The sequence below is a fragment of the Phaseolus vulgaris genome, chromosome 3 (assembly GCF_051622355.1).
Source record: "Phaseolus vulgaris cultivar YP4 chromosome 3, ASM5162235v1, whole genome shotgun sequence".
Lineage (NCBI taxonomy): Eukaryota > Viridiplantae > Streptophyta > Magnoliopsida > Fabales > Fabaceae > Phaseolus > Phaseolus vulgaris.
In genome coordinates, this window is record NC_143500.1 from 17,600,238 (window position 1) to 17,624,927 (window position 24,690).

The 24,690-nt window shown below is 34.1% G+C and overlaps 1 protein-coding gene across 3 annotated transcripts; it reads left to right on the top strand.

The window, feature by feature from the left end:
- The first annotated feature begins 2,783 nt into the window (after positions 1–2,783).
- On the top strand, positions 2,784–23,224 carry LOC137806792 (sister chromatid cohesion protein PDS5 homolog A). 3 transcript variants are annotated; one of them, XM_068607075.2, is made up of 33 exons: positions 2,784–3,035; positions 3,829–4,032; positions 4,188–4,369; positions 4,778–4,904; positions 5,011–5,229; positions 7,605–7,821; positions 7,918–8,063; positions 8,168–8,310; positions 10,876–11,025; positions 11,139–11,187; positions 11,269–11,460; positions 12,215–12,397; positions 12,986–13,140; positions 13,221–13,347; positions 13,595–13,744; positions 13,830–13,886; positions 14,045–14,181; positions 14,283–14,400; positions 14,580–14,714; positions 14,812–15,008; positions 15,862–16,018; positions 16,118–16,261; positions 16,838–16,909; positions 16,990–17,604; positions 17,701–17,808; positions 17,964–18,043; positions 18,380–18,431; positions 18,544–18,630; positions 18,758–18,783; positions 19,036–19,092; positions 19,212–19,351; positions 22,245–22,642; positions 22,720–23,224. In XM_068607075.2, exons 1-33 carry the CDS (start codon positions 2,943–2,945, stop codon positions 22,768–22,770), a joined length of 4,968 nt encoding a protein of 1,655 aa, XP_068463176.1. In that variant the 5' UTR covers positions 2,784–2,942; the 3' UTR covers positions 22,771–23,224. The 3 variants fall into 3 exon arrangements, with proteins under 3 accessions (XP_068463176.1, XP_068463177.1, XP_068463178.1); XM_068607076.2 differs by having other exon boundaries at positions 18,761–18,783; XM_068607077.2 differs by lacking the exon at positions 16,838–16,909.
- The last annotated feature ends 1,466 nt before the right edge of the window (positions 23,225–24,690 follow it).

The window sequence follows — 24,690 nt, forward strand, 5'->3', positions numbered from 1 at the left end:
GACATAAGGTGTGTTAGGATGCTTGTTGGCGCATAACAACTTTAACACATCCCTCAAGAGATATTTGACGTATACATCAACTTTAAGAGATTTCTTGCTAGACGTGAATAAATAGTGTTTGCTTAAGACGGTGTGTTTATCGTTTAATCAAGACTTCACTTATTAAACAAATCATATGATTACAATGTGTTAAAGTGTCTGTCAGACGAAAATTTTTGCATTTAACATAATTTATTTGAAAAATTATTGTTTTACAAACGAAACTCATTATTACACTTTCTTGTTAAACAACACTTAATAAAAAACATCAATAATTTGTTGAATTTCAATCTAAGAATAACTAACAACTTTTATTAATTTACTGTTCATATACTGTTCATATAATCCATTTACTGTTGTATTTTGTAATATAAATAATATTTTCATCCATAACTCAAACTATGATTTATCAACACACAAACTTAACTAAAAACTAAAGGGGATTCAAACTCAATCTCAATAATTAGTCATGAAATATTCAACCTACAATATAAAATTACTATAGACACTTCAAAATTATTTATGAATTTACTTCAATTTTCCTTTTATGATAATAGCTTGATTCCCACTCAATGAATCCAAACTTGGAAGAAAAACTAAATGAGTTAAAACCTACCTGTAACTCTAAGATAGTGACCTAATCAATCAAAATATTGATAAAAAGTTAGGTCAAATAAGACAATTTCTTAGATTGATTGAAATTGTAAAAAGTCCAAAATACTCACATATCAACGAAAAAGAAAAGATAGAAAATATTTAGACCAAATGAGAAATTTACTCCAAATCAAAACCTCATGATTTTTGTCTAAATGTAATCACTTTACATTTAACAAATCTAATAGAAAAAATTAGAATAAATAACTTCGAAAACTTTAAAAAAAGCATAAATAATTTATACAACATAAATTAAAAAAATGACAAATTTTTAAAAATGAATAACTAAACAGTTAAAATTATAATTTATATTTTGAAATATAACTTATTATTTTAAATTTGACCCTTTTTAAAATCATCTTCCTTGAATAAATAAAATTCAACTCCGACAGTACTTTAATCCATTTGGTGGATTGGTCGATTTTCCAAAAAACATTTATTTAAATCCATGTTATGTATTAAAACGGACTTAATTGTTGTAGTAAAACAATTATTGTTAAATAAATAGTAAACTTATTTTATACTATTGATGCAATATAAAGTTATATGTTTAATATTTAATGATACACAAGATTGTGTGGTTTAATCCTAAATCTTAAACCTACAATGATGAGTTGAGTTTTAATAATAATAAATAGAACATAGAAATAACTAAAATGAAAACTTTATGATAAAAACCTTAATCATCCATGCTATTAAACATAACAATTTGTAATAACCTTTCTTTGATTCTAAATTTCAGTGCTCATGATCTTTACATATGACAATTTACAAAGAGGATAAAGATCGTGAAATAAGTTATACTAATTATAATTAAGTTATGAATATATTTTCTTTAAGATGTTTATTTTCGTATTAAATTGACAACTTAACACGGTATTGCACTTTTATCCCCTATGTTTGTAGCAGTTGTGTTTATTCATACAATTATGAAACAATAAGTTCATTATTTTGTTGCACAACATGTGATATTCATGATTTGTGAGGGGGAAATGAATTTCATATGTCGATGAATGTGATGATACACTTAAGAACAAATCTCTTGTGATCTATAGTGGTTTGTCAAGAATCACCAATTTTATATCTTCTAGGTTAACTACTTTTAGTTTTTCTTTTACTTGGCCAATGATTTTTTATTCAAGATAATTGGTGCATTATTTATAATAAAAAATACAAAGATTTAAAAAGTAATATTCCCTGCCAGTGCGTGTGATGTTTAGGGTAATATGTAGATTTTTTTTTTTAATTTCTATATACTAAAATTAATAAAACAATTTTTTTTCCAAAAAATTGATAATTAAAAAGAAAAAATTGATTTGTGAACCTCTATTTCTATTACATTTGCTGTGATGTGATGTTTATTTATAACCCTACAACCTATAACATGCTATTTTATCACAAAGATGTAGAAATATTTAAAATGTTTGAGGAGTAGATAAGCAGAAAAAAAAAAGTCTTTACGAGTTTTCCTAAAGAAGAATAGTTTCAAACTTTGGAATTAAATTATAATTTATTATATATACTCATTATATTTAAATTTAGTATACATTTATAATTTAAAAGACAATCTGATAAGTGTCCATATGTGATACTGTATTAAGAGACATGTTTACTTTATTCTATATAAATATTATTGATTTATGGAAGTAAGCAATTAAATTAATTATTTTTCCTTTTAAACTAACCAACGTATGATAATCCTTTTCTTAATTTTTTTTACATTTCTCTTAAATATAAAAAATTAATTTGTAGCCTATTTTGTATCTTTTTTTTGAAAGGATGAAAAAAAAATTGTGATATTTATAAGTATTTTTAACCTAAACAAAATGATAATTTATGTTTATTAATTGTTGAGATTTAAAAGAAAAAAAATTATACAAAACAATGACTTATGATATGATCGCTGGCCGCATCAACGTGTGTGGGAGTGTAAGAAAAGGTTAAAAAAAGTAAAAGAAGGAAGGAAAGATCCGAAAATATCCTAAAAAGAGTGACGCCAACACAAAAGATATATTTATTATTTAAAAAAAAATTATCGTGTTAAGTTAATTAATTAAAATTACCGCTTTTAAGTATAAAAAGTTGGGTTGGGTGTTCGAAAACAGAAGGCAAGTGAATGGGGTGTGGACAGAACAAAACATAAACGCAAACATCGGAGCGGAGCCAAAACCAAAACCCTCTTTCTTTTCTCTTCCCTCCAAGTCCATGAAAGAGCACTGAAACGACAGCGTTTAATCAAGAGAGGAATTATGGCTCAGAAGCCTCACCTGCAACTCAAGGAGCTGGGATCCAAACTCGAGACTCTTCCCTCCTCCAAAGACGCTCTCGTCAAGCTCTTGAAGGTTTGCATTTTTTCGTTCTAAATTCTCCTCTTCGCCACCTCTCAAAACCTCCTCATTTTATTTTGCTTTTTCCAATTCAGAACTTTCTTCTCTCTTTTCTGTTCCTTATATCCGTTGCTTTCTGTTTGGAAATAATAGGAAACTAGACTCACGATTTTTCTTTTATGGCGATTTCTGTTTTTAGGAAAATAGGATTTATTTTAGCTTCCACGCCTTCAATTCGGTGGGCTTTGCTTCCGCCGAATTTACTGCTTTAACGTGTTATTTGATTGAGAATAAGAACTAGTAGATTTACTATGCCTGAGTTTGGAGATATTTATGATGATTTGGATGAGAATCTTTGGAGTTAGGGTAACTTTTCAATCTGTGCGCTAAAATATGAGAAGTTGTTAACCAGGGCGTTTGATTGTCTCGTGCTGTAGTTTATTCTTGACAAGTTGCCTATATTTTGGATAATGAGGATACTGATAAAAACTAAATTGTCATTTACACTTCTTTCTTCCTCTTTTGCAACATTCATGTTTATTTGCATTTGAGATTGAAGGGGCCGTTTACTCGAGTTCGATTATTAGATCAACTACAAAGTCTTTTAATGGAATAAAAATATGAATATAGAGAACGTATATCAGACTGTGATTTGTGAATGATGGACTGGAGATATAGGTTCAAATACTACTGTGAAGTTGCTCACATGGATGTAGTCTTAAGAAAGTAGTTTCTTATAAAGCTACTGGGCCTTTGGTTTTGGTAATTGCTAATCTCCCTCAGCTCTCAATATTTTTTCAATATGCAGCAAGCTACTCCATGTCTTGCTGAGTTGGACCAGTCACCTTCGACATCAACATTGGAGTCAATGAAGCCTTTTTTCAATGCAATTGTTAAGCCAGAATTGTTGAAGCACCAAGATAGGGATGTCAAGCTTCTAGTTGCAACATGTGTGTGTGAGATAACTCGGATCACTGCACCCGAAGCTCCTTACAGTGATGCCATTCTAAAGGTTCCTTTCATCTACTCAGATTATCTAATTATAGTCTGTCTTCTATTTTACTGCTAAAAAATACAATGATTTCACTTTCTGTTTCAGCCACAAAATTGTTGGGAACATAATTTACGATGATCTTTTTTTCTGATCTTAGTTGAACCTCCTTGCAGGATATCTTCTACTTGATTGTAGGCACTTTTAGAGGTCTAAGTGATACCAATGGTCCATCCTTTGGCCGGAGAGTTGTTATATTGGAGACTCTCGCCAAATATAGATCATGTGTTGTCATGTTGGATCTTGAATGCAATGATCTGGTGAATGAAATGTTCAGTATTTTCTTTGCAGTTGCCAGGTTTGTCTATCATAAAGTCTTTATTGAATTATGAGATGTGTGTCAATTTAAGGAGTAACAAATGCAGATTTCCTCCTGCAAGTTTCTGCAATTCAGTTCCAAGATTATAGACTAGATAATTTGTAGTATGTTATTTTTTTCTGGATCATTTTTTCTCTCTGCCAATCATAAAAAAATGAGAAATGGAGTAAAGATAATTTGACAAAGCATACATCTTGTGTCCTTGGAATTTGAATCTTTTGAGAGGCTAGGGATGTCCTGCTATATAAACAGTCTACCTAGTTGGATAAGGCTTGATTGTTGTTGTTAGCCATTTTATTGTATGTCAGTTTTTCTATGGTTATTCCTCTTAGTATTAATAATGGTACCTATATATATATATATATATATTTTTTTTTTTATGCTTAGAGATGATCATCCGGAAAGTGTTCTGTCATCCATGGAAACTATAATGGTGGTTCTCTTAGAAGAGAGTGAGGATGTGCGTGAGGATCTTTTATCTATTCTGCTGTCTAAATTAGGCCGTGAAAAAAAAGTAAGTATTTCTTTCATAAACTAATTTCCTGTTAAAGGAAGATAGCTGATTCTCGTATTGCTCAAATATTATTAAAAAACTTGATGATGTGGATATTTAATTCCAGGCTGTTAATACGGCTGCAAGGAGGCTTGCTATGAATGTCATACAGCAATGTGTAGGAAAACTTGAACCTAGCATTAAACAATTTTTGCTTTCATTAATGTCTGGAGATAGCAAGCCGGTGAACAATCAAGTGGAATACCATGGAGTTATCTATGATCTATATTGCTGTGCTCCTCAGATCCTGTCTGGAGTTCTCCCTTATGTGACTGGAGAGCTACTGGTAATTAGTAATTTAGTTTTCTTTCCTTACTGATGTTAGAATGATAGAAACTGGTTCAGAGAATTGGGATTAACAAGAAAAAAAATATTTTTATTTAACAGACTCCTTCTCTGGATGCCGGAAACCTAAAGTACAAAGTAAACTCTTGGCAGAAAATTATGGGGATTTGAGAGCCTAGTTTCTCCCCCCAACACGATAACCAACTAGCTGCCTCCCTCTCCTTTTCTGTCTCTCCATAACAGCCTAATTAATTAACGGATTGCTATAGCAGGATGACCATCATTATGAAATTTGTAGATGTAAATTAGATTATTAATAATACATATAGAATGTTCAAATAAAAAAAGGATCTAATAATAAAGTCATTTATGATTAATTATTGAAACTCATAATTTTAAACCTATCATAGAAATAGAACTAAGTAACCAGAGTTAATTAGTATAAACAAAGAAAAATAACATAGCAAGAGACTCCTTTCTTATGTGAACAAAGCGGAGCCAAGGACATAAACAGAATAGAAATCATAGGACAGTGAGCTATAGTGCTTTAATTGTGAGTTGGTTGGAAATGCACCCATAGCCTATCACAGAACAGAGGAAAGATCTGTGAGAGCAGTGTGTGATTTAGCTTGTTTGGAAGGGTTTCACACTCTATCTAATGAAAAAAGGGAGATCAATTATTATATTGTCCCTAAAAATTTGGTAGACAACTTTCAATCAAGGGAAAAGGGTTTTTTGGCCCCATGCCACCAGTAATGGCTGTGACAGCTGCAGAGTCAATGTTGTCAAAATTGAAGTCCTACCTAAGACGAGGAGGGAGATGGAAAATTGGACGAAGTAGGGTTGGTATTTGTAACATGGATTGTTTGTATTATCATTAAAAATACAAAATTATACTTGAAGATACATTACATATATACATAAAACAACATATAACAAATAACATACGAATCACAAAATTTAGCTATACTTAATTTCAAATTTCATACACATATTCACTGATAAATCATAAGGACATAAAACAGAGAACAGAGCGATAGAGGTGTGATAACTTCTATTGTTGAAATCAGAACTTGAGGCAGAGATGCAAATGGGTGAAATCAGAACCTAAGGAAGACACCAGAATTCAGTTACAGAAGGCCAAAATCAGCACACAAGGCAGAGATGCAGGTGGCCAGGGACCAGAATGCAGTCACAGTTTGCTGAACTCAGCTCATAAGGCAGAGGTGCAGATGGTCAAAGTCAGAATTCATGTGCAAAGAGAAGCCAGACAGTAGAGAGATTCCCAATGTCAGTATTTGCAAAAAGAAGGCGGAGAATAGAGAGAAGGAACAAGGAGAGATGGGGTGGGGTGGAGTTGAGAATGTGGTGAGGGAGATGCCACGGTGGTAGGACATGAATGAGGATTCATAAAATTAGGGTGGGTTTGCAAATTTGAGATGCAAAACCCAAACCCTAAACCCAACCAAAATCAATACCCAAGGCAGAGATGCAGATGGCCAGAGACTAGAGTGCAGTTTCAGATTGCTGAAATCAGCCCACAAGGCAGAGGGGAGCCCAAATTCTGAACGTGCAAAGAGAAGGTGAAGAATAGAGAAATCCCCAAAGTCAGAATTCGCAAACAGAAGGCAGACAGTAGAGAGTAAGAATAAGGGGTGAGGGGTCGGGGGTGATTTGAATGTGGCGAGGGAGAGACCACTAGGGTAGGGCATAAATGAGTGAATTATAAAATAAGGGTTACTTTGCAAAATCATGACACAATGTAAAGCCCATTTGCCTGAGCCAAATTTACTTACAAAGGATTGCTAATCCCTGATCCTATGAAGATCAGTGATTTCACTCTGATTACAAGAATTTACTTTTACAGATCTGCTTCGGCATATATAAGAGTCCTTAAATGCTCATAAGATCTGCAATTTTATGATCTTCGTCTGCACTGCATGTGATTTCGACAATAGTGCATGTCAAAGCGGGTTTGACAGCCACTTTATAAAAATTAGACACTGGCTTATTGCTGCTTCCAGCCACATGATGCCATCATATCAGCTGTGTTCTATTGACAAATATACTGACAAGGTCCAGCTACCTGGGCCCATCCTTATTTGTCCTGCTGTACTCCTTCCTAATTGGGGACTGGATGCTAACATTGATGGCCCATGTCTTTTTGAACAGTGCCTTTTATTTCCGATATAATAGCCTTGTTGCTATGATAAATATTTTTTGGGTTAAATTTATACTTATACTTTGTGGAGGTTCTGTGTTTTGTAAAGTATGAAGTTGTACTATTAAAGTCACATTGTCATTTTTATTTCTCATATTTTGTTCATGGGTTTAGCAATATAGTCTGGATTCTCACTTGTAATTTGGAATTTGTAGACTGACCAGCTGGAAACCCGTTTGAAAGCTATGAACTTGGTTGGCGACATAATTTCTCTTCCAGGATCTTCCATTCCTGAAGCATTTCAGCCCATATTTTCAGAATTTTTGAAGAGGTTGACTGATAGAGTTGTTGATGTCCGCATGTCTGTCCTTGAGCATGTAAAGAACTGTCTGCTGTTAAATCCTTTCAGAGCTGAAGCTCCTCAAATAATATGTGAGTGCACTAAACACATGTTCATACATTCAGTCTTGTCTTTGTTTCCTTTTATTGTTGTCCTATATTTTCTGACTTTAATTGGATCAATCTTAGCTTCCCTTTGTGAACGGCTGCTGGATTTTGATGAAAATGTTCGAAAACAAGTCGTGGCTGTTATCTGTGACGTGGCATGTCATGCCCTGAATGCTGTTCCGCTTGAAACTGTGAAACTTGTTTCAGAACGGCTTCGCGATAAATCTGTATGCATACCTTTTAAATGTTTGTTTTTGTTTCTATATCTTAATTAACTGTTTGATAATTTTAACTACAGTATCCGTTTCATCATTTTCCTTTGCATTTGCAGCTACTTGTTAAAAAGTATACAATGGAAAGATTAGCTGAAGTGTATAGAGTTGTTTGTGAAAAGAACAGTGACACTGTCAATCCTAATGAATACAACTGGATTCCTGGGAAGATTCTTAGATGTTTTTATGACAAAGATTTCCGGTGAAATACTTGTGCTATATTCTTTATTGCCTCTGCACTTTATCGTCTTATTCTTATTTAATCCAACTAAGGCTATGTACTCTGAAGTTCAATTACCTCAGACTCTATTTCTAGTAGAAAGTTGAGTAGTCACTTGAGATGAGTGCCCATTAATTATTAGACAATACAAAATGTCTATGTTAGTATTGATTTATCAATCCATTTTTCTATAGTAGTAAATTTTTATTTTGAAATGGCAGAGAGAATAGATAACATTTTTAATAATCATTCACCACAAATATCTATATTGATGCAATTCTAGTTTTATTTTAAGGTCAGATATATGTTTGAAATACAATTTAGGTCCTTATACATGACTCAATCTCAAACTGGTTCTTATATATATTTTTTTTCTTTTTAAATTTAGCACCCAACTTGCAATTGTTTTCAATTAGGTTGTGACTGTATGTTATATAATACTGTTTGTTGGAGTCGCAATATGATTATGGTGCTGGCTATGGTGGGAGAGCCAAATATGTCTCCACTTTAGGAGAGTACTTTACATGTGTTAGATTTATTAATTGTTGTTTTAACTGCTGAGATCCTTTTTTTTACTCTGTTTCCTTTGTCCTTGCTCCCATTGTCACTTTCCTGGTCCCGTAACACATACCCTTCCCACTCCTTTATGTTTGATTGGACATAGATGCTTCCTACTGCTGCTGTACCTGGCCGTTTCAATATTGCATTGGTGCCTTCAACAAACCATTGGTCCACTCCTTAAATGCTCCCTACCTACTCTTTCTTTTTCTTTCTTAGAACATGGAAGCAAAAAAAAAAAAAAAAGAAAGAAAGAAATTATTTTTGTTGTGGACATCGCTGTGTTTGTCTTTCTGAAAATGAAGAAGAATGGAAACTGTGTTGCCAAGATAAGACTCATTCCCCTTGGCATCCTCCATTCAAATGTAATCATTAAATTAAATGAACCTATGTAATGTCAACTTCGTCCAAGGGATTTATTTATGAAAAAAAAAAGAGATAAATTAGTGTAATGTGTGTGCAAATTAAAGCTTGGGCTTTGGGGCTAGCAGTTGAATTTGAAATTGCTAGTGCTTGGGAAATGGTTAATCTAGATAATGAAAGTGAGAATGGTGAAGGAAGGTGTCCTCTGAATTAACTCATGTGAACAGGATTCGAGTTAATGGACTGATGGTGGAGGGTGTGCTCAGAATTAATCCCGTCACCGCTCTGTCTGGCATTCATAATCAATGATGCTTTGGACATGGACCTAGCCAGGATGGCGAAGTTGCTGCTGAGGTTTAAGAACATTCTGAAACATGATGGGTTCAAGGTGAATCTCGTGCTTGTTAACACTAATAGGAAGCGTCATGTGTAGGTGGAATGTCTGACCATGCGAATTTGAGTTCTTTGGTTCCATGTTAGGTGGAGTCATTGAGCAGTGATGATTACCGAGCCTTCACTGCAGGAAGGAAATGGAGGAGGGAGTGCCACTGCAGACAGCTACTGGTGGTAACAAAGAAGAAGGAAGGGGAAAAGAAACTAGGAAAGAGAGAGGGTTAGAGAGGGAAATGAAAAAGAGTAAAAAGGCAAAAATATCAGCTGTTGATTAATTAATGTGAATTACCTTCCCACAGCAGGAGATCTGATTCACTCTTCCATTGTATCCAGACCCTAGGATTATAGGCAACAAATTGAAAAAGATTGTCATATATAGTCACCGGGATACATAATCCAGTCCCTATACATAAAATACTTTTCAATTAGGTTATAATCTTCACAGTTTCTTCATTCCAATATCACTACTTTATAGCAACAGATGATGGAAACAAATTGAAAATGATGGTACATATAAGGGCTGAGTTGAAAAGTTTGGGATATAGGGACCAATTTAAAAATTAGTGTCTTGTATGGTATAAAAAATATATTTATTATATAACCTTTATATGTCATACTGGTCATCTGTTTGATAATATTTATTTAGAATACTTCCATCATCCCCAAATTTGAGCTTGAATCTCAAATAATAAACAAAAAGTATATTTGATAAAGCATAAAACTCAAGTTTTGTCATTTAATTAGTCTATATTTGAGTTTTAAATTCAATCTACTATGAGCGTAAAAATTGGTCCCCTATTTTAGTAGCAGTGATTTATGAAAATCAAACTTCTATAATGGTTTGGCTGTGCATGAATGGATACTATACATAAACTTTACAGAACAGTGGATTAAAATGAATATTTAGTATATATTCTGTATTTTCATATTGATTATAATATGGATTTTGTTTTATTTGGTTTTGTATAATATTCATTAAAAAATATTATGCCATTGAAGAAAAAGATCTTGTGATTCTTAAAATATGTGCTGTATTAGAAGGAGGGCACCCTTACTTAGGCCAGTGATTTCCTTGTTGTAGTTTGTTGCATTGTTTTTTTTTTGTCATTACTCTATAGCATAACTTGTTTAAGTACCTGCAAACTTTTTCAAGTACAAAATTAGTTTTCTATGTGTTTTTTGTAGTGTTAGAGTTCTAATAACTGGTGTTTCTCCTTTTAAATTTTTTTGCAGATCTGATATAATTGAATCTGTTCTGTGTGGGTCACTGTTTCCTCTAGAATTTTCAGTCAGTGTTATTGCTAAACATTGGATTGGAATTTTCTCTGGATTTGATAGAGTGGAGGTAAAAGCTCTTGAAAAAATATTGGAGCAGAAACAAAGGTAAGCTTGGTTCATTTCTGTGATGGGCAGATGGCTTACACAACTCTGGTGTCTCAACATCAGTGAGCAATAAAAGTTTTCCCTTTTAACTATACCATACCTCTTTGGTACAGGTTACAGCAAGAGATGCAGAAGTATCTGTCTTTGAGGCAGATGAGTCAGGTATTTGATATTGGAGATTGGAATGAAATTATCAAACAAAATTTTGCAAAGGAAAAGGAATTGATTCTCATTTAAATGCAGGATAAAGATATTCCCGAGGTGCAAAAGAAGATTCTTTTCTGTTTCAGAGTAATGTCCCGTTCGTTTGCTGACCCCGTAAAAGCTGAAGAGAGTTTCCTAATTCTGGATCAATTAAAAGATGCTAATATCTGGAAGATTTTGACTAATCTTGTTGATCCAAATACTAGTTTCCATCAAGCTCGTGCCTACCGGGTAAAATAACCAATACCGGATAGATATGTTGGGGGTAGTTATTTGGGAAACCATGGTTTCAAATTGTATGGGCATTCTCAATTCATGTGGTATATATCACTTGCTTACTTCCCATGAATTCAGGTCACAATTTTGTCCATGTTATATGTCTGATTTCAATCCTTTTCTGGCCCTGTCATTAGTTGCTACCATAGATTTTACTGCAATAGACTATGCTCTTCATGTGTTTTTACTTTTCTTGGTTATGAATCTGATTAATTGTTCATTTACTCTGCCTGTGGGTACTACTTTGCTAGCCTTTGTCAGCAGCATAGTAATCTAGTGCTAACCTTATTATGTAATGCATACTCTATTTAGTCTAATCTTCTTAAATAATGCCACAACCAAGACAATTGCTCTTTTGGCATCTACTAAACTACACTTAAACACAAAACAGTATAACAAGATTCAGAAGTTGATGTTGATAATGTCATTCGTCTGTCTATGTGTCTTCTCTCCTGAAGCCATTCTGAACATTTCTTATATGTGCCAATAAGAGCAAACTACATACATTCAGTACCATAATTCCAAACAGATATTTACTTTTAGGGGGTCTATGATAAGGAGCAACTTTGCAAGTTTCAACATTTAAAATATAATCTCATTCTTATGATTCTGATAAACATTGTCTTATTTTTACTTTCCTGAAAGAAAGAAAGAAGCTGTAGCTTGTAGTATGTTTTGTACTGATTTTAAGTATTTTTTTTGTTTGCAGGATGATTTGCTTAAAATACTTGGAGAAAAACATCGTCTCTTTGAGTTTTTGAACACCTTCTCTGTGAAAGGCTCTTATTTGCTTTTTAACAAGGAGCATGTAAAAACAATTCTCCAAGAAACAACAGTTCAAAAATCTGCAGAAAAAGCTCAGCATACACAATCTTGCATGAATATATTGGTGGTAAGAATATGCCATCTGGCTTTGTTTTTTGCACTGTTATTTAACATTTGTCTATGAATTATAAGCAAATACTTCACAGCTTTTGCTTGTAATGATTGCAAAGCAAAGCGAGAATTTATGTCTTTGCTGGATGCTGGTTGATTGGAATTAGTTAGCTAAGAGTATTGTGTCTGTCAAGTGCCAACTTATTCTACAAGCTTAAAATGTTTGGGGGATGCCTAGGAATTGTGAAAATTTTTCAAGTGGAAAGAACCCAAACCTGCAACTTCAGTGGGTGGGGGGGATTTAACATAATTTTAGAATGGAGGTGTTATGGATAGAACTCGCCTTGGAGAGGCATTGATACAATGCCATACAATCAGTTCATCTTAATTGTTTAAGCTGATAAAAGAGAGCCCGAGAATGGTTTTCATAAGTGTGACATGAGTTGCGATGGTTTTTATTTTTTAGTATCATGTCATATCCAATAATATAATGGTATTTAAATCTGCTATGAAGCAGTTGTATGACTTGATTCATTTTTTGGACATTATAATCAAGAATTGCTAGAACAATATTTTTAACTTCCTGGTATACTTTAAATTGCAGATAATTGCTCGCTTCAGTCCATTGCTCCTTCGTGGAAGTGAGGAGGAGCTGGTTAAATTACTGAAAGATAATAATAATACAATAAAGGAAGGTGTTCTAAATGCTGTAGCTAAGGCTGGTGGTACTATTCGTGAACAACTTGCAGTCACATCAAGGTACTATTGTTGTCACTGTTAGCATTTTTAAAAATGCATTTCCTTGCAAAGTTTTCTTACCATCTCCTTGTTTCTTGCAGTTCTGTAGACCTCATATTAGAGAGACTATGTTTAGAAGGAAGTCGGAGGCAGGCAAAGTATGCTGTCCATGCACTGGCTGCAATTACAAAGGATGATGGCCTCAAGTCTCTCTCTGTTCTATATAAGGTTTGATTTAGTTTATTCAATTATTTAAAAAAACATTTTATTACTCTGATTTTCGTTAGAGGTGAGCCTTGGTGTGACAGTAATGTTGGTGCCTTGTGAACTGGAGGTCTCAAGTTTAAATACTGGAGACATCCTCTCTGCTTTCACTGATAAGACTGGATACATCTACTCTATCCAAACCCACGAGATGGAAGCCTTATGCAAATTTTTGCCTTTATTCTGATTCTTCTTGTTGCCTTATGTGCAGAAACTTGTAGATATGCTGGAAGATACAACACATCTGCCTGCAGTACTTCAGTCTCTGGGGTGTATTGCACAGACAGCAATGCCTGTCTATGTAACCAGAGAGAAGGAAATTGAAGAATTTATACTAAACAAGATTCTGAAAAGTGATAGTGTAAGTGTTTCAAATCCCTGGTGTGCTTGTTTATGAAATAAGCATGATTGTTTGATTTTCATCTAAATGTGTTTTTCTGTTTCAGAAAGAAGATAACCTGAAAACATCTTGGGATGGTCAAAGCGATCTTTGTATGCTGAAGGTTAGTTTGATGAACTGTCAACTCTGTTTAAGATACTTTAGGTTATTATTTTTGTTGTGATTTGATACATAAGAAACTGCTTATAAGTGGCTTCTTTTTTGACATCTTATTCTCTCTATTTCTCACTGTTTTCTCTTGTTTTTCTTTCTTCAATGCAGATATATGGCATTAAAACATTTGTAAAGAGCTACTTGCCAGTCAAAGATGCTCATGTTCGTCCAGATATTGACAGGATTCTGGATATACTTAGGAATATTTTACTATACGGTGAAATATCAAAGGATATAAAATCAAGGTATATATATGAGCTTCAGAGTTATATTTTTATAAATTAAATAAATTTTTAAATTGGACAATGGGTTTAAATACTATGTATTCATTTATGCTTACTTGCAGTTCAGTTGATAAGGCCCATTTGAAGCTAGCTTGTGCAAAAGCAGTTCTTCGTTTGTCAAGACTTTGGGATCACAGGATACCTGTTGATCTTTTCCACTTAACTTTAAGGGTGTCCGAGGTGGGCTGTGTCTTCTGTTTACTAAATTTCTTCTAGAGTATTAATTGATTTTTCATTGCGATTTTATCAAGATAAAAAGGCTACTTCTGTTCATATTTAAAGGGGGTTATTAATTTGTTAAAATTTCATTTAAATGTGGGAATAACTGCTTCTCATGGTCTTCTTTTTGAGTTTTGTAGGTTAGTTTCCCTCAAGCTAGGAAATTTTTATTGAGTAAAATACACCAATATATCAAAGACCGCCTTTTGGATGCCAAATATGCGTGTGCTTTCTTATTGAACATATTTGGAACCAAACCAAACAAGTTTGCAGAGGTAATTTGCCAATTTGTTGTCTCTTTCAAAATTGAAAATTTTCTTTGCTTTAACTTCAATTTTTTTTTTCCGTGATAACCTCTTTGTTTTAATTCAGGATAAACAGAACCTGGCTGACATTATTCAAATGCACCAACAGTTGAAGGCACGACAACTTTCTGCACAATCAGATGCAAATTCCTTGGCCACTTACCCTGAATACATTCTTCCGTACCTAGTTCATACACTTGCTCACAATTCATGTCCCAGTGTTGATGACTGCAAGGAGTTTGGAGCATATGATGATATATACCGGTATCTTCGCTTACCGCACAAGGCATTTGTTTGCTGGATGCAGTATTTGAATACTTTTTTAATAGTGTGAAAAGAGATGATATAATTTTCTGTGGACAGCAGTCCTCATTGTAGTTTATTTGGGATTGAGCAGTTCTTCAAGCTTCTTTTTGGTGTTTGGCTAATGGTCCTTTTAGGAGTTTTTCTTTTACAGATCTATGGAGAGATTTCTGTGTTGTGCATGTTTCTTTCTGATTTCTTTCATTCCAGCGCTTTTGTTATCCTCTTACATTTGTGTCTTCCTCTTAATAATTTCTTTGTTTATTAAAAATGGTCGTGAAAAGATTCAAAAGAGAGATCTAGAAAAGAAGGGATAGAGGAACTTCAGTTTACTTTTAGTAATACATAAATGTTAGTGCTGTTTCTAATTATTTTATGACATATTGAAGTATGAAATGTTAATATTTGACTTATATTTGAAAGATATGAAGAATGCCACATGCTCATTAAGTTGAGAAAATGTTTGCCTTAATGCATATACCAAACTGCGTTGCATTATTTCACTTACTATGGTAGGCTTATAAGTTATAAGAATCTTAGTTTGGTACCTCAGGTTCCTTGTTAATATGTATGTAGTAGATATAACCCAGTCTGAGCACATTTTTGTATGTTCAGCACTTTTTCATGTATGGATTTGATGGCTGCATGTGTCTGTTTGACAGTTTTTTTGTCTTTTTTCGAGTGTGCTTATGATGCTGATTTGAAATATGGACGAGGAATGCAACTGGGCTTATGGCTATAAATTTATCAAACCTCAAAATATAATAGGTTGAAATGCTAATTGTTTTTGAATTTATATGTTATGAATTTTCAGGCAGTTTCACTTAATACTGTCGATGCTACTGCAAAGAGATGAAGATGTCAAGTCAGAAGTAACTACTGACAAAGAGAAGGAAATTATATCTACTATCACTTGTATCTTTCTGAGTATCAAGCATTCTGAAGATGTAGTTGACACATCAAAGTCAAAGGTTGAAATTAAATTATTTTTTCCATTACATGTTTAAAAATTGCTAAGGTCAAAGTGACTGGAGACTGTACTCTTACATCTTTTATCAATGAATGTCCAGAATTCGCATGCATTATGTGACCTTGGTTTAGCAATAACCAAACGCTTAGTGCAGAAGGATGTTGATTTGCTAGGATTGTCACATTTGGTTTCTCTACCTCCAATGCTATACAAAGCATCCGAGAAGGAAGGAGATGACACTGGGGTATGCTCCTTATTTTTGGTCAAATTTTTTAGTTCCTTCCAGTATGCTATTTATTCTTGTTTATAATGTGCAAAGTGCTTTCCAATTGAGAAAGTTTCATAGCAGCGGAGTTGCTTGCATCATATGAACTTAATATACTGATTTTAAATTTCATTAAATAATTTTATAATGTATGTACTGAAATTGTAGACTTGATACTTTAACTCAGCATTTGGTTTAGAATTAATAAAATTTGCATGAAGCTTGAGTTCTGCTGCATACACTTGGGTGGTTTTGTTGAAGGGAAACATTGCCTACCAATCAAGCATCTTGTTATAGCTTGATGGGTGTGATTAGCGTGGTTTTGTTCTTTCCTTAACAGGCAATGAAGTTGGGTTCATTCATGAATGTTTATTGACACAGTTTAATGACACTACATCTACAAGTAAAATATATACTGAGTAACCTAAAAGCAAATCAGTTAGCCTTTTCCTTGAATCAGCTGAACAGTATTATTATTTTTAACATTTATTGTTAGATCTTCGAATACTTTCAATAAAAATATAGTGCTAATTAATGCCTCTGAAATATTGGCAGGTAACTGAAGTTAAAACCTGGTTGGCTGATGAAAGTGCCTTGACTCACTTTGAATCTCTTGAACTAGAAATGGTATGTGAAATGCAGAGGGAAAGTGACCTGACAACTATCATTGTTTATATATCTTGAACCGTATATTTTTTTTATGTCAGGTTCATTCCCAGTCAGCTGAGAATGAAGCTTCGAAGGATGATGAAATAGATGGAAATGAAATACCTCTGCGAAAGATGTTAAAGCACATAAAATCTCAGGGAACCGGTGGCAAAAAGGTGAAAAGGAATAAATCTGTGCCAGCGGAAACAAAAAAGGCTGAAAATGATTTTGATACAGTAAATATGGTCAGACAAATTAACGGGGATAACTTAAAGACCTCTTCTAATTTGGAAGCAAGTAATGGCCATGGACATTCTTTGAGTAAGAAGTCCCTGAAGGATCTAGATTCTGCAACAGGTAAAAAGAGAAAAGCTAGAGAAACAACACCTACTGCAGTACCTAAACGTAGGCGGTCTTCATCTGCGCATGGAAAATTGAGATTATCAACTAGTATATCAAAGACATCTCGAAGAGTTTCAGGAGAAGAATCCCCTCAACCCAAGTTTCTGCTGGATGAAGAAGTTAATTCTGATGCAGATGGCAAAGCCATTCAGAAAAAAATGGTCAAAGGCAATGAGAAAGATTTGTTATTATCATCATTAAAACAAAAGGTTAAAGGTTCTGATGGTTATCATAATGATGAGTTGAACAAACCTGATGAGCATGACACGATGGTACAATCTTACTGTCAAGTATATTATGCTGGTGTGGTATCTAATAGATTAAAATGCTCTACACTTGTGCTTATTATTTTTTTGCCTCTGTTACAGAGTCTTGATCGTGTACAATTAAGTGATAAGACTGTAAGTAACATTAACAAGTCTTCCATAGGGTCCACTAAAAAGGGGAAAAGAAAAAGTATTGCAGGAATGGCTAAGGTAAGCTCTATTACTAGCCTTCTTCTCAATCATCATGTATGGATCTTTTATGCTTCCCCCCAAGCCCCCTTTCCCTACCCACCTTATATATTTTATAATTTGTGCTCGTGCAAATATATTGGAATACATAATTTGATTTGATTTACAATGTGCAGTGCACAACAAAGGGAGGTGAAATTGATACTGAAGATCTAATTGGTTGCAGAATTAAAGTGTGGTGGCCTATGGATAAGAAGTAAGTGCTAATGATAAATTTTATAGGGATCAGTTGCCGAATGAAAAATTAAGTTAGTTTTGGCCGTTTAGAAGCTCATGAAAAAGATTCAAAGCTCATGAAGTTAATTTTCACTAACGGGAGAAACTTATTTCATTTTTCATTCTTATTTATTTTGTTCTATGAAGTTTTTGTGGACAATTTTAGCTAAATGGGGCCATGATTTTAAGTTTTTTGAGCACAGTTTTTAATATGAATTGCCTTTAAAATTCAATGCTTTCCTCTAAAATTATGATTTTATTCCCTTTTCTTATAATTTCTAATTGTTCTCATGTTGGTGCCTTTGTTGTTCTTTAGATTTTATGGAGGCACCATTAAGTCCCATGATCCTTTGAAAGGAAAGCATGTGGTAAGTTGAATGATTCTGAACTTGCCCTTAGGATTTGGTACACCGTTTTTCTCCCTGCTGTCTGTTAATTATTACTTACAATCATGAAACAATGTTACTGTGTCATGTCAAGATATTATATGAAGATGGAGATGTAGAAATACTCCGTTTGGAAAAGGAGCGCTGGGAGCTTATTGACAAGGGCCGCAAATCTACTAAGGTCTCTGTTTTTTCCTTCTCTTCCTTTCTCTGAAGTATTTCTATATTTTCTATTTCCAGTAAAATATATCAGTCACCATTAAAATCTGAATAACTGATATATATTTATTTTTTAAATTTCTTGCCAGAAGATAAAGCTCTCTTCACCTGAAGCGTAAGTATCTGCTTGGCATATTGATTTTTATTTTAGTTGGTTTTTCTAAATACATAGTCATAAAATGATTATTAAATTTTAAAATTTAGAAAATAAAAAAGTTAATTGAATACGTGTTGTCTACATTAGGGGAATTGTTAAATTTTGTAGATACTTCCTAGCTTATTGGTCCTGTATAGCTGTACCCCTACCCCATTGAGTATGGTCTCCATTTTATGCACTAATTTTCTTGATTACTTTCATACTTTATAGTTCTGGGCAAAAACACAGAGGTTCAAGTGGCTCATCAAGTATAAAAGCAAAAAAAATGTGAGCGCGGAATCAGAGATCCTTATTGCACATCTGTGATTTTGCTTTATGTTCTATTTATTATAATTTGTATACTTTTTTCCTTTTTTTTTATCGGCTTCTATACTTTTTCCTTGTAGAATCAACGGTAAGAAATCTCCCAGCAAACCTGTAAACCGTGCATCAAAAAATAATTTACATCATGAGGATGCCAAAGAGACTACAGAGATATCAAATCCAGAAGAGACAGCAGCCCCTAAAGCCAATGAAATGTACTCAGGTAATATATCTTGAAAGACATTACAAGGTTGAACGTTAAATTTGCTTTGGAAATGAATATTATACGTATAATATATCCATGGTGGTCTCAAGTATCCCATGCATCATGATCTCCAAGTGAATCCCACAATTCTAGCACAGTGGTGCTAACATGCGGTGTGGATTTCATTGGAAACACAAGCGTGACTCCACTTCAATGTTGTGGAGTCTAGAATGCCGTTGTGAAGTTGGTGATGCAGGCAATAGCAGCCGCCTTATGTGATGTAAGTTTGAATTGCATCCTAGGCTTACATCCTCGTCAAGAATGTTCCCATGAGTTTGCAAATGTTGAATCCAGCTAGGGGGTGAGGGATAGAAGGCAGTGATTAAGTAGGAACAAACAAAAGATAAAGAAAGAAAACAAGGTCTGGGTGGGCTTTGGGTATGTGTCTTTTGCCTTCAAATTTTGTGGTTTCTTCCTCCACCCACATACTTTCTTGTAGGGATGGGAATGGGGCAGGTGCGAGTTGAACGGGTATAAATTTTGTCTTATTTCCATTAGGAAACAGAGTATTCCAAATATTAATTAAATAAATATTCTATAAAAAATTACACCAAAGAAACCATGACATTATCTAGTATCCAATGTCAAAATGATTCATATCTTTTTTTAATGTCAAATATCAAGAAAGAAATTATAATTGTATAAATATCAAATGAGGGTATTAAATAACAATTGGATAAAGTGAAATAATTATAAGGATGAGGAAGAATGATCAAAAGTATGACCTAAACTAAGGACCAAAGTAAAGTTAGTATAAGTTTTTTAGGTGAACTAATAAATTAAAGTTGTTTTAGTAATTTAAAACAGGGATGGATACGAGGACTGATAACATCCTCTCATCTGATTTGTATTTTTTCTTGAAGTTTGAAGGAGATTGGCGGAAGCTTAATGGAAATAGTGTCAAGGATGGCTCCATTGGAGCTATGGATTCCTTGGAGTTGCCATAAGAAGTATGTTGAGTGATTGGTTCAACCATATCAGTTGGAGAGGTGAAGGAGGAAACCAAAGATGTCTATCCTACAGCGGTTTAGACAAGGGAGTGCTTAGGCTTGCAAATTGACAGCATAACACATATATTTTGACCTACTAAAACATGAGCCAAGCACCCCAATTTCTAGGTTTAAGGGCCGGCCATTTACAAGCTAAAAGGGTGGGAAATTCAAATGTAATTCGGTTTGAAAATAGGTGCCTAAATGAAGTCACAAGGCAAGCATGATCAAGTGTGCACCATGTGACCTAATTAGGTCTAATGATCGAACTTGGGTTTAATGTGGGTTGCAATTAAGCCCAAGTATACCCTAGGTAGGTTTTAGAATCCTAACCCTAACCTAATTTACTTAAAAGCAAAAATACAAGTAGCAAGAAAATTTCCTACTCTACTCTACTTTTAAGCAAGAAAATTCAAATCCTACTTTAGAAATTTACACTAGGTTATGGTATTTTTGAACATGTATAAAAGAGTGTCTCTGCCATTAGTAGCAGAGTCCTAATCTTCTTGTATCCTCCTTGTCATAGCTTTAGTGGTTGGTCCTGAGCTGGGGCCTCTTCAATCAAGGATGATGATGAATATTAGAACATGTATGGGGAGAGAGCGGATATGTACATATTCCCGTAGCCAATTTAAAGAATTGGGTATTACTCGGATCCATACCCATAATCAACCAATGCGGGGATTTCTAGTTCAAATCGAGAGATTTTTGGACTATACTCACGGAAACGGGTTCATTTGCCATCCTATCTCCTCTTGACACTCCCATAATTTAAGAAAATGACCATAGTGTCCTTGTTTTCTTTGTACTATTTTCCTGATTAGGCTTCTAGAAAGCAAAATTTAATTCTAGATAATACAATCCGTGGTTATAAGGTTACAACTTGGAATTAATCTATCCGGAAAATGTGCACCTCTCCATAATTTCTGGAACATTTTTTTTCTCAAATTCCGGATTAGGTCTGCTATTAAAGCAATCACAATAGCATTATGCGTTGTAGGTTTGAACTGTGTCGTAGGCTTGCACCTTGTTTAGGATGTTCCGATGAGTTTGCAAACATTGAATCCAGCCAGTGGGTGAGGGATAGAAGTCATCATTTAGGGTTTAGGAACAAAAAAACATAAGGAAAGAAAGCCGCTTCAGGCTTGGGCTTGGGTATGGGTCTAGCTGCCTTGAAACTTGATTGTTTCTTCCTGCACCCTATGCTTTCTCGTGAAACTCCCATAATTTAAAGAAAAGACAGTCTTTTTTTTGTATTATTTTCCGGATTAGACTTTACATAAAGCAACAAATTGTGTTTCGGATAGAAGAATCTGTAGTTATAATACAACCCTGTACTTGCAAGATTAACAGCTCCGGATTGAACTTTCTGGAAAAAGTGCACCCTTGCCAGAAATTCTAAGAACATGTTTTTATTATTCTGAATTAAATAATTCAGAATAAACATATTTCTTTTATTCTAGAACAAACATGTTTTCTTTAATTCCGGATTAGGTCATCTAGAATAAAAACTCACGTGTCACGTTGTGTTTAAAACTTCTCCTGTGTTTATTATGTTTTATTTTGTGTATTATAAATAGTTAATTGGGCTGCAACTTTAAATTTAGAAGCCCAACAAATAGTTTAGATTTTGTTTTCTTGGAAGCATAGACTTAAAATTATGTTATATATTTGTTTTCATATTTCATGTTACTTTATGTTAAAATGATTCTAAAGATATGTTTTTTGTTATTGATCTTGAAACTTACTATTCACGTTTCAAAAATAGCCTTTACGATTCATACTTTGTATCCCGATTCAACTAGCTTGGTCACTACCTGTGCTTCATTTTGTTTCCTCATTTTCTTTTCATGGTGGTTCAGAAGAGGAATTGACTGGAGGGTTTGAGGAAATCACGAGAAAGGAGAAGAACTCTACCAAAAGTACAAAACCCGGTTCCAGAGGAAAGAGGCTAAGGAAAGGGAAGAACTTTCATTATACCGAAGAATCGAACGAAGTGAAGCAGGATTATAGTGAGAGGGTTTCTGAAGATAGAGAGAGTGCCCCACAAGGTAGTTCTGAAGAGAGAGAACTGGATAAATCAAATGGAGCCTTGAGGGAAAATGTTAATGGAGAAGAAGAATTAGATTCTGAAGGGCGTGAAGATGACAGCGATGCTGGAAGTAGTCCGAGAGAAATGGCGAGATCAGATATAGAACCGTCAAAGAGTCCTGATGATGACCATGACATAAAAGCTGAGATCTCTGATGACGTGCCTCTGGTAAATAACTCGCAATTGCAGCACTCATGTTTTTTAGTACTTGTTCTAAGCTCCTAATTTGATTTTGATTGATGCAGAGTAAATGGAAGCGTAGGAAGGGGAAGAAAAGCTCGGGGAAAGAACAATGAGCAGTTTAGCTGTTGTGATTTGTCTGTCAAGATTGCAGCGGAGTTGATGCTGTAGTAAAAGTACAGGTGTTAGCATAAATGTGACTGCACTGCCAAATTGGAGATCTTTTAGTTATTAACATTAATAAATATGCTTAGCATGCCTTGTAGCCACCCTGTAGAGCATAAAATAACAGCAGTCATCCCCATGTTTATAAGGAAAAAATGGTGACACTTTTGGGTTCTTTAGGGCTATGTTCCTACCAAATTAGCTTTAATTATTAGTTTAGGGGATAGGTTTAGTACATGAATATGATTTATCTAGGTGCCGTTCATCCTTCCAACACAATTGATATAATTGACTCGGTCAATCAACAATGTGTACAGCTATACGTGGGGATAATTGCATCTGTATCTTTAGGACTTCAACATATTTGTACTTCACCACATAAAATTCAAAAAGGTGACCTTATAATCCTGTCCTTAATTTATGTTAAACCAGTTGCACCACCATTACAGAGACTTAGCAAATCACCCACCATATATTAGATACCGTCTTTAAAAGTTAGTTGAGTAAATTATCCCAAGGCTGTATTAGACCATTTTTAATTTAGTATGATTTTTTTATAATAATTAATTTTGGCATGTTTTGGAGGACTCACTCTAGAGATTTTAAGACATTCTTCACGTGTTATTATTTTACCTTTTCTGATTAGAGCAATGTGTTCTTGCTAACACCTTATAAATGAGGGTGCAAACATGTACATTCAATTTATAACAAATGATTTTGTATAAAATTGTTTTCAATCTAAGACCCTTAAATAGAAGGTATAAAAATTAAATGCATGAAACAAATGAAGAATGGTGCATGAAACAAAATAAATTCCTTATGTTATCAAACACAAAAAATATTAAAACATTTCTACATTGCATATTTAGGATAACAAATAAAGAGTGAGAGGAGTTATTGAATGTATAATCTTAAATATTGTTAAACACATTTCAAATTTGCATTAAAAATTGATTAAATAAGTAACGGAATAGGGAAATTTTGATGTAGCATAAAGCCACAAGTTGGACATAACTTGTGTACAATTTAAGTATTTTCAATAATAAAACGTTTAGGGATATAACATCTATGTAGTTTAAGTAGTTCTCCCTGTAATTGTTTTGTGGGATATATTAATATTTATGAACATTTTTCACTAAGACATTCAGGTTTTTAGGTTTGGTATTAGTGTGCCCCTTTTGTTGGTTGAATTTGGTATTAGTGTGCCCCTTTGTTGGTTGAGAAGAGAGAACATTGAAGTAGGCAGTTACATATAAGAGAGACTTATTATCTCATTTGAAATTAACATTATATTTGAATCACATCTAAGTGGAGCAAGATATGTCCGTCACACGTCAACATAACCATATTTTTTTAGTATTTCTCCATTCCCATCTCATTTGTGCAAACTACTCCTTATCCCGTTGTTCACACCACATACTCTCCATTTGTCCCGACTACTGCCGACTCTCTGCAATGCCTCTCTGACCATGTTGACCATAATGTCGCTGCTGCTTCAGAGCACGACCTCCACCCTTGAGAGGTCCAGCGTGACCCTACTAGTAGGATCATCATCCAACTTCTTGGTAGAGAGTAAGTCATACTAAATGTATATTTAATTTTATTTTTATGTTACCATGTTTGTAATTTGATTTGTTTGTATTGTAGGTGAACGCCAAATCATTTTGCTAATGAAGCAATTGGACATTGCATTCAGTCTCACTGCCTTCATGAGTCTCCTCCGCGTCCGATGTTGCTTAGTCGTCGTTCACCTCTGCGACGTCGTAGTGTGAGCTTCCTTGCACCGTGTCTCTGGTCGTTCATCGTCGCAGTTCAGTTCAGCTCCTTCTCCATTGTTGATGCCGGAGGTAAATGTTTAAAGGTTCATAATT

Coding starts and splice junctions, on each gene's coding strand:
- LOC137806792 (XM_068607075.2), top strand. CDS start 2,943: ATGGCTCAGAAGCCTCACCTGCAACTCAAGGAGCTGGGATCCAAACTC. Junction 8,311..10,875: donor TTTTATGACAAAGATTTCCG/GTGAAATACTTG, acceptor ATTTTTTTGCAG/ATCTGATATAATTGAATCTG. Junction 11,026..11,138: donor ATATTGGAGCAGAAACAAAG/GTAAGCTTGGTT, acceptor TCTTTGGTACAG/GTTACAGCAAGAGATGCAGA.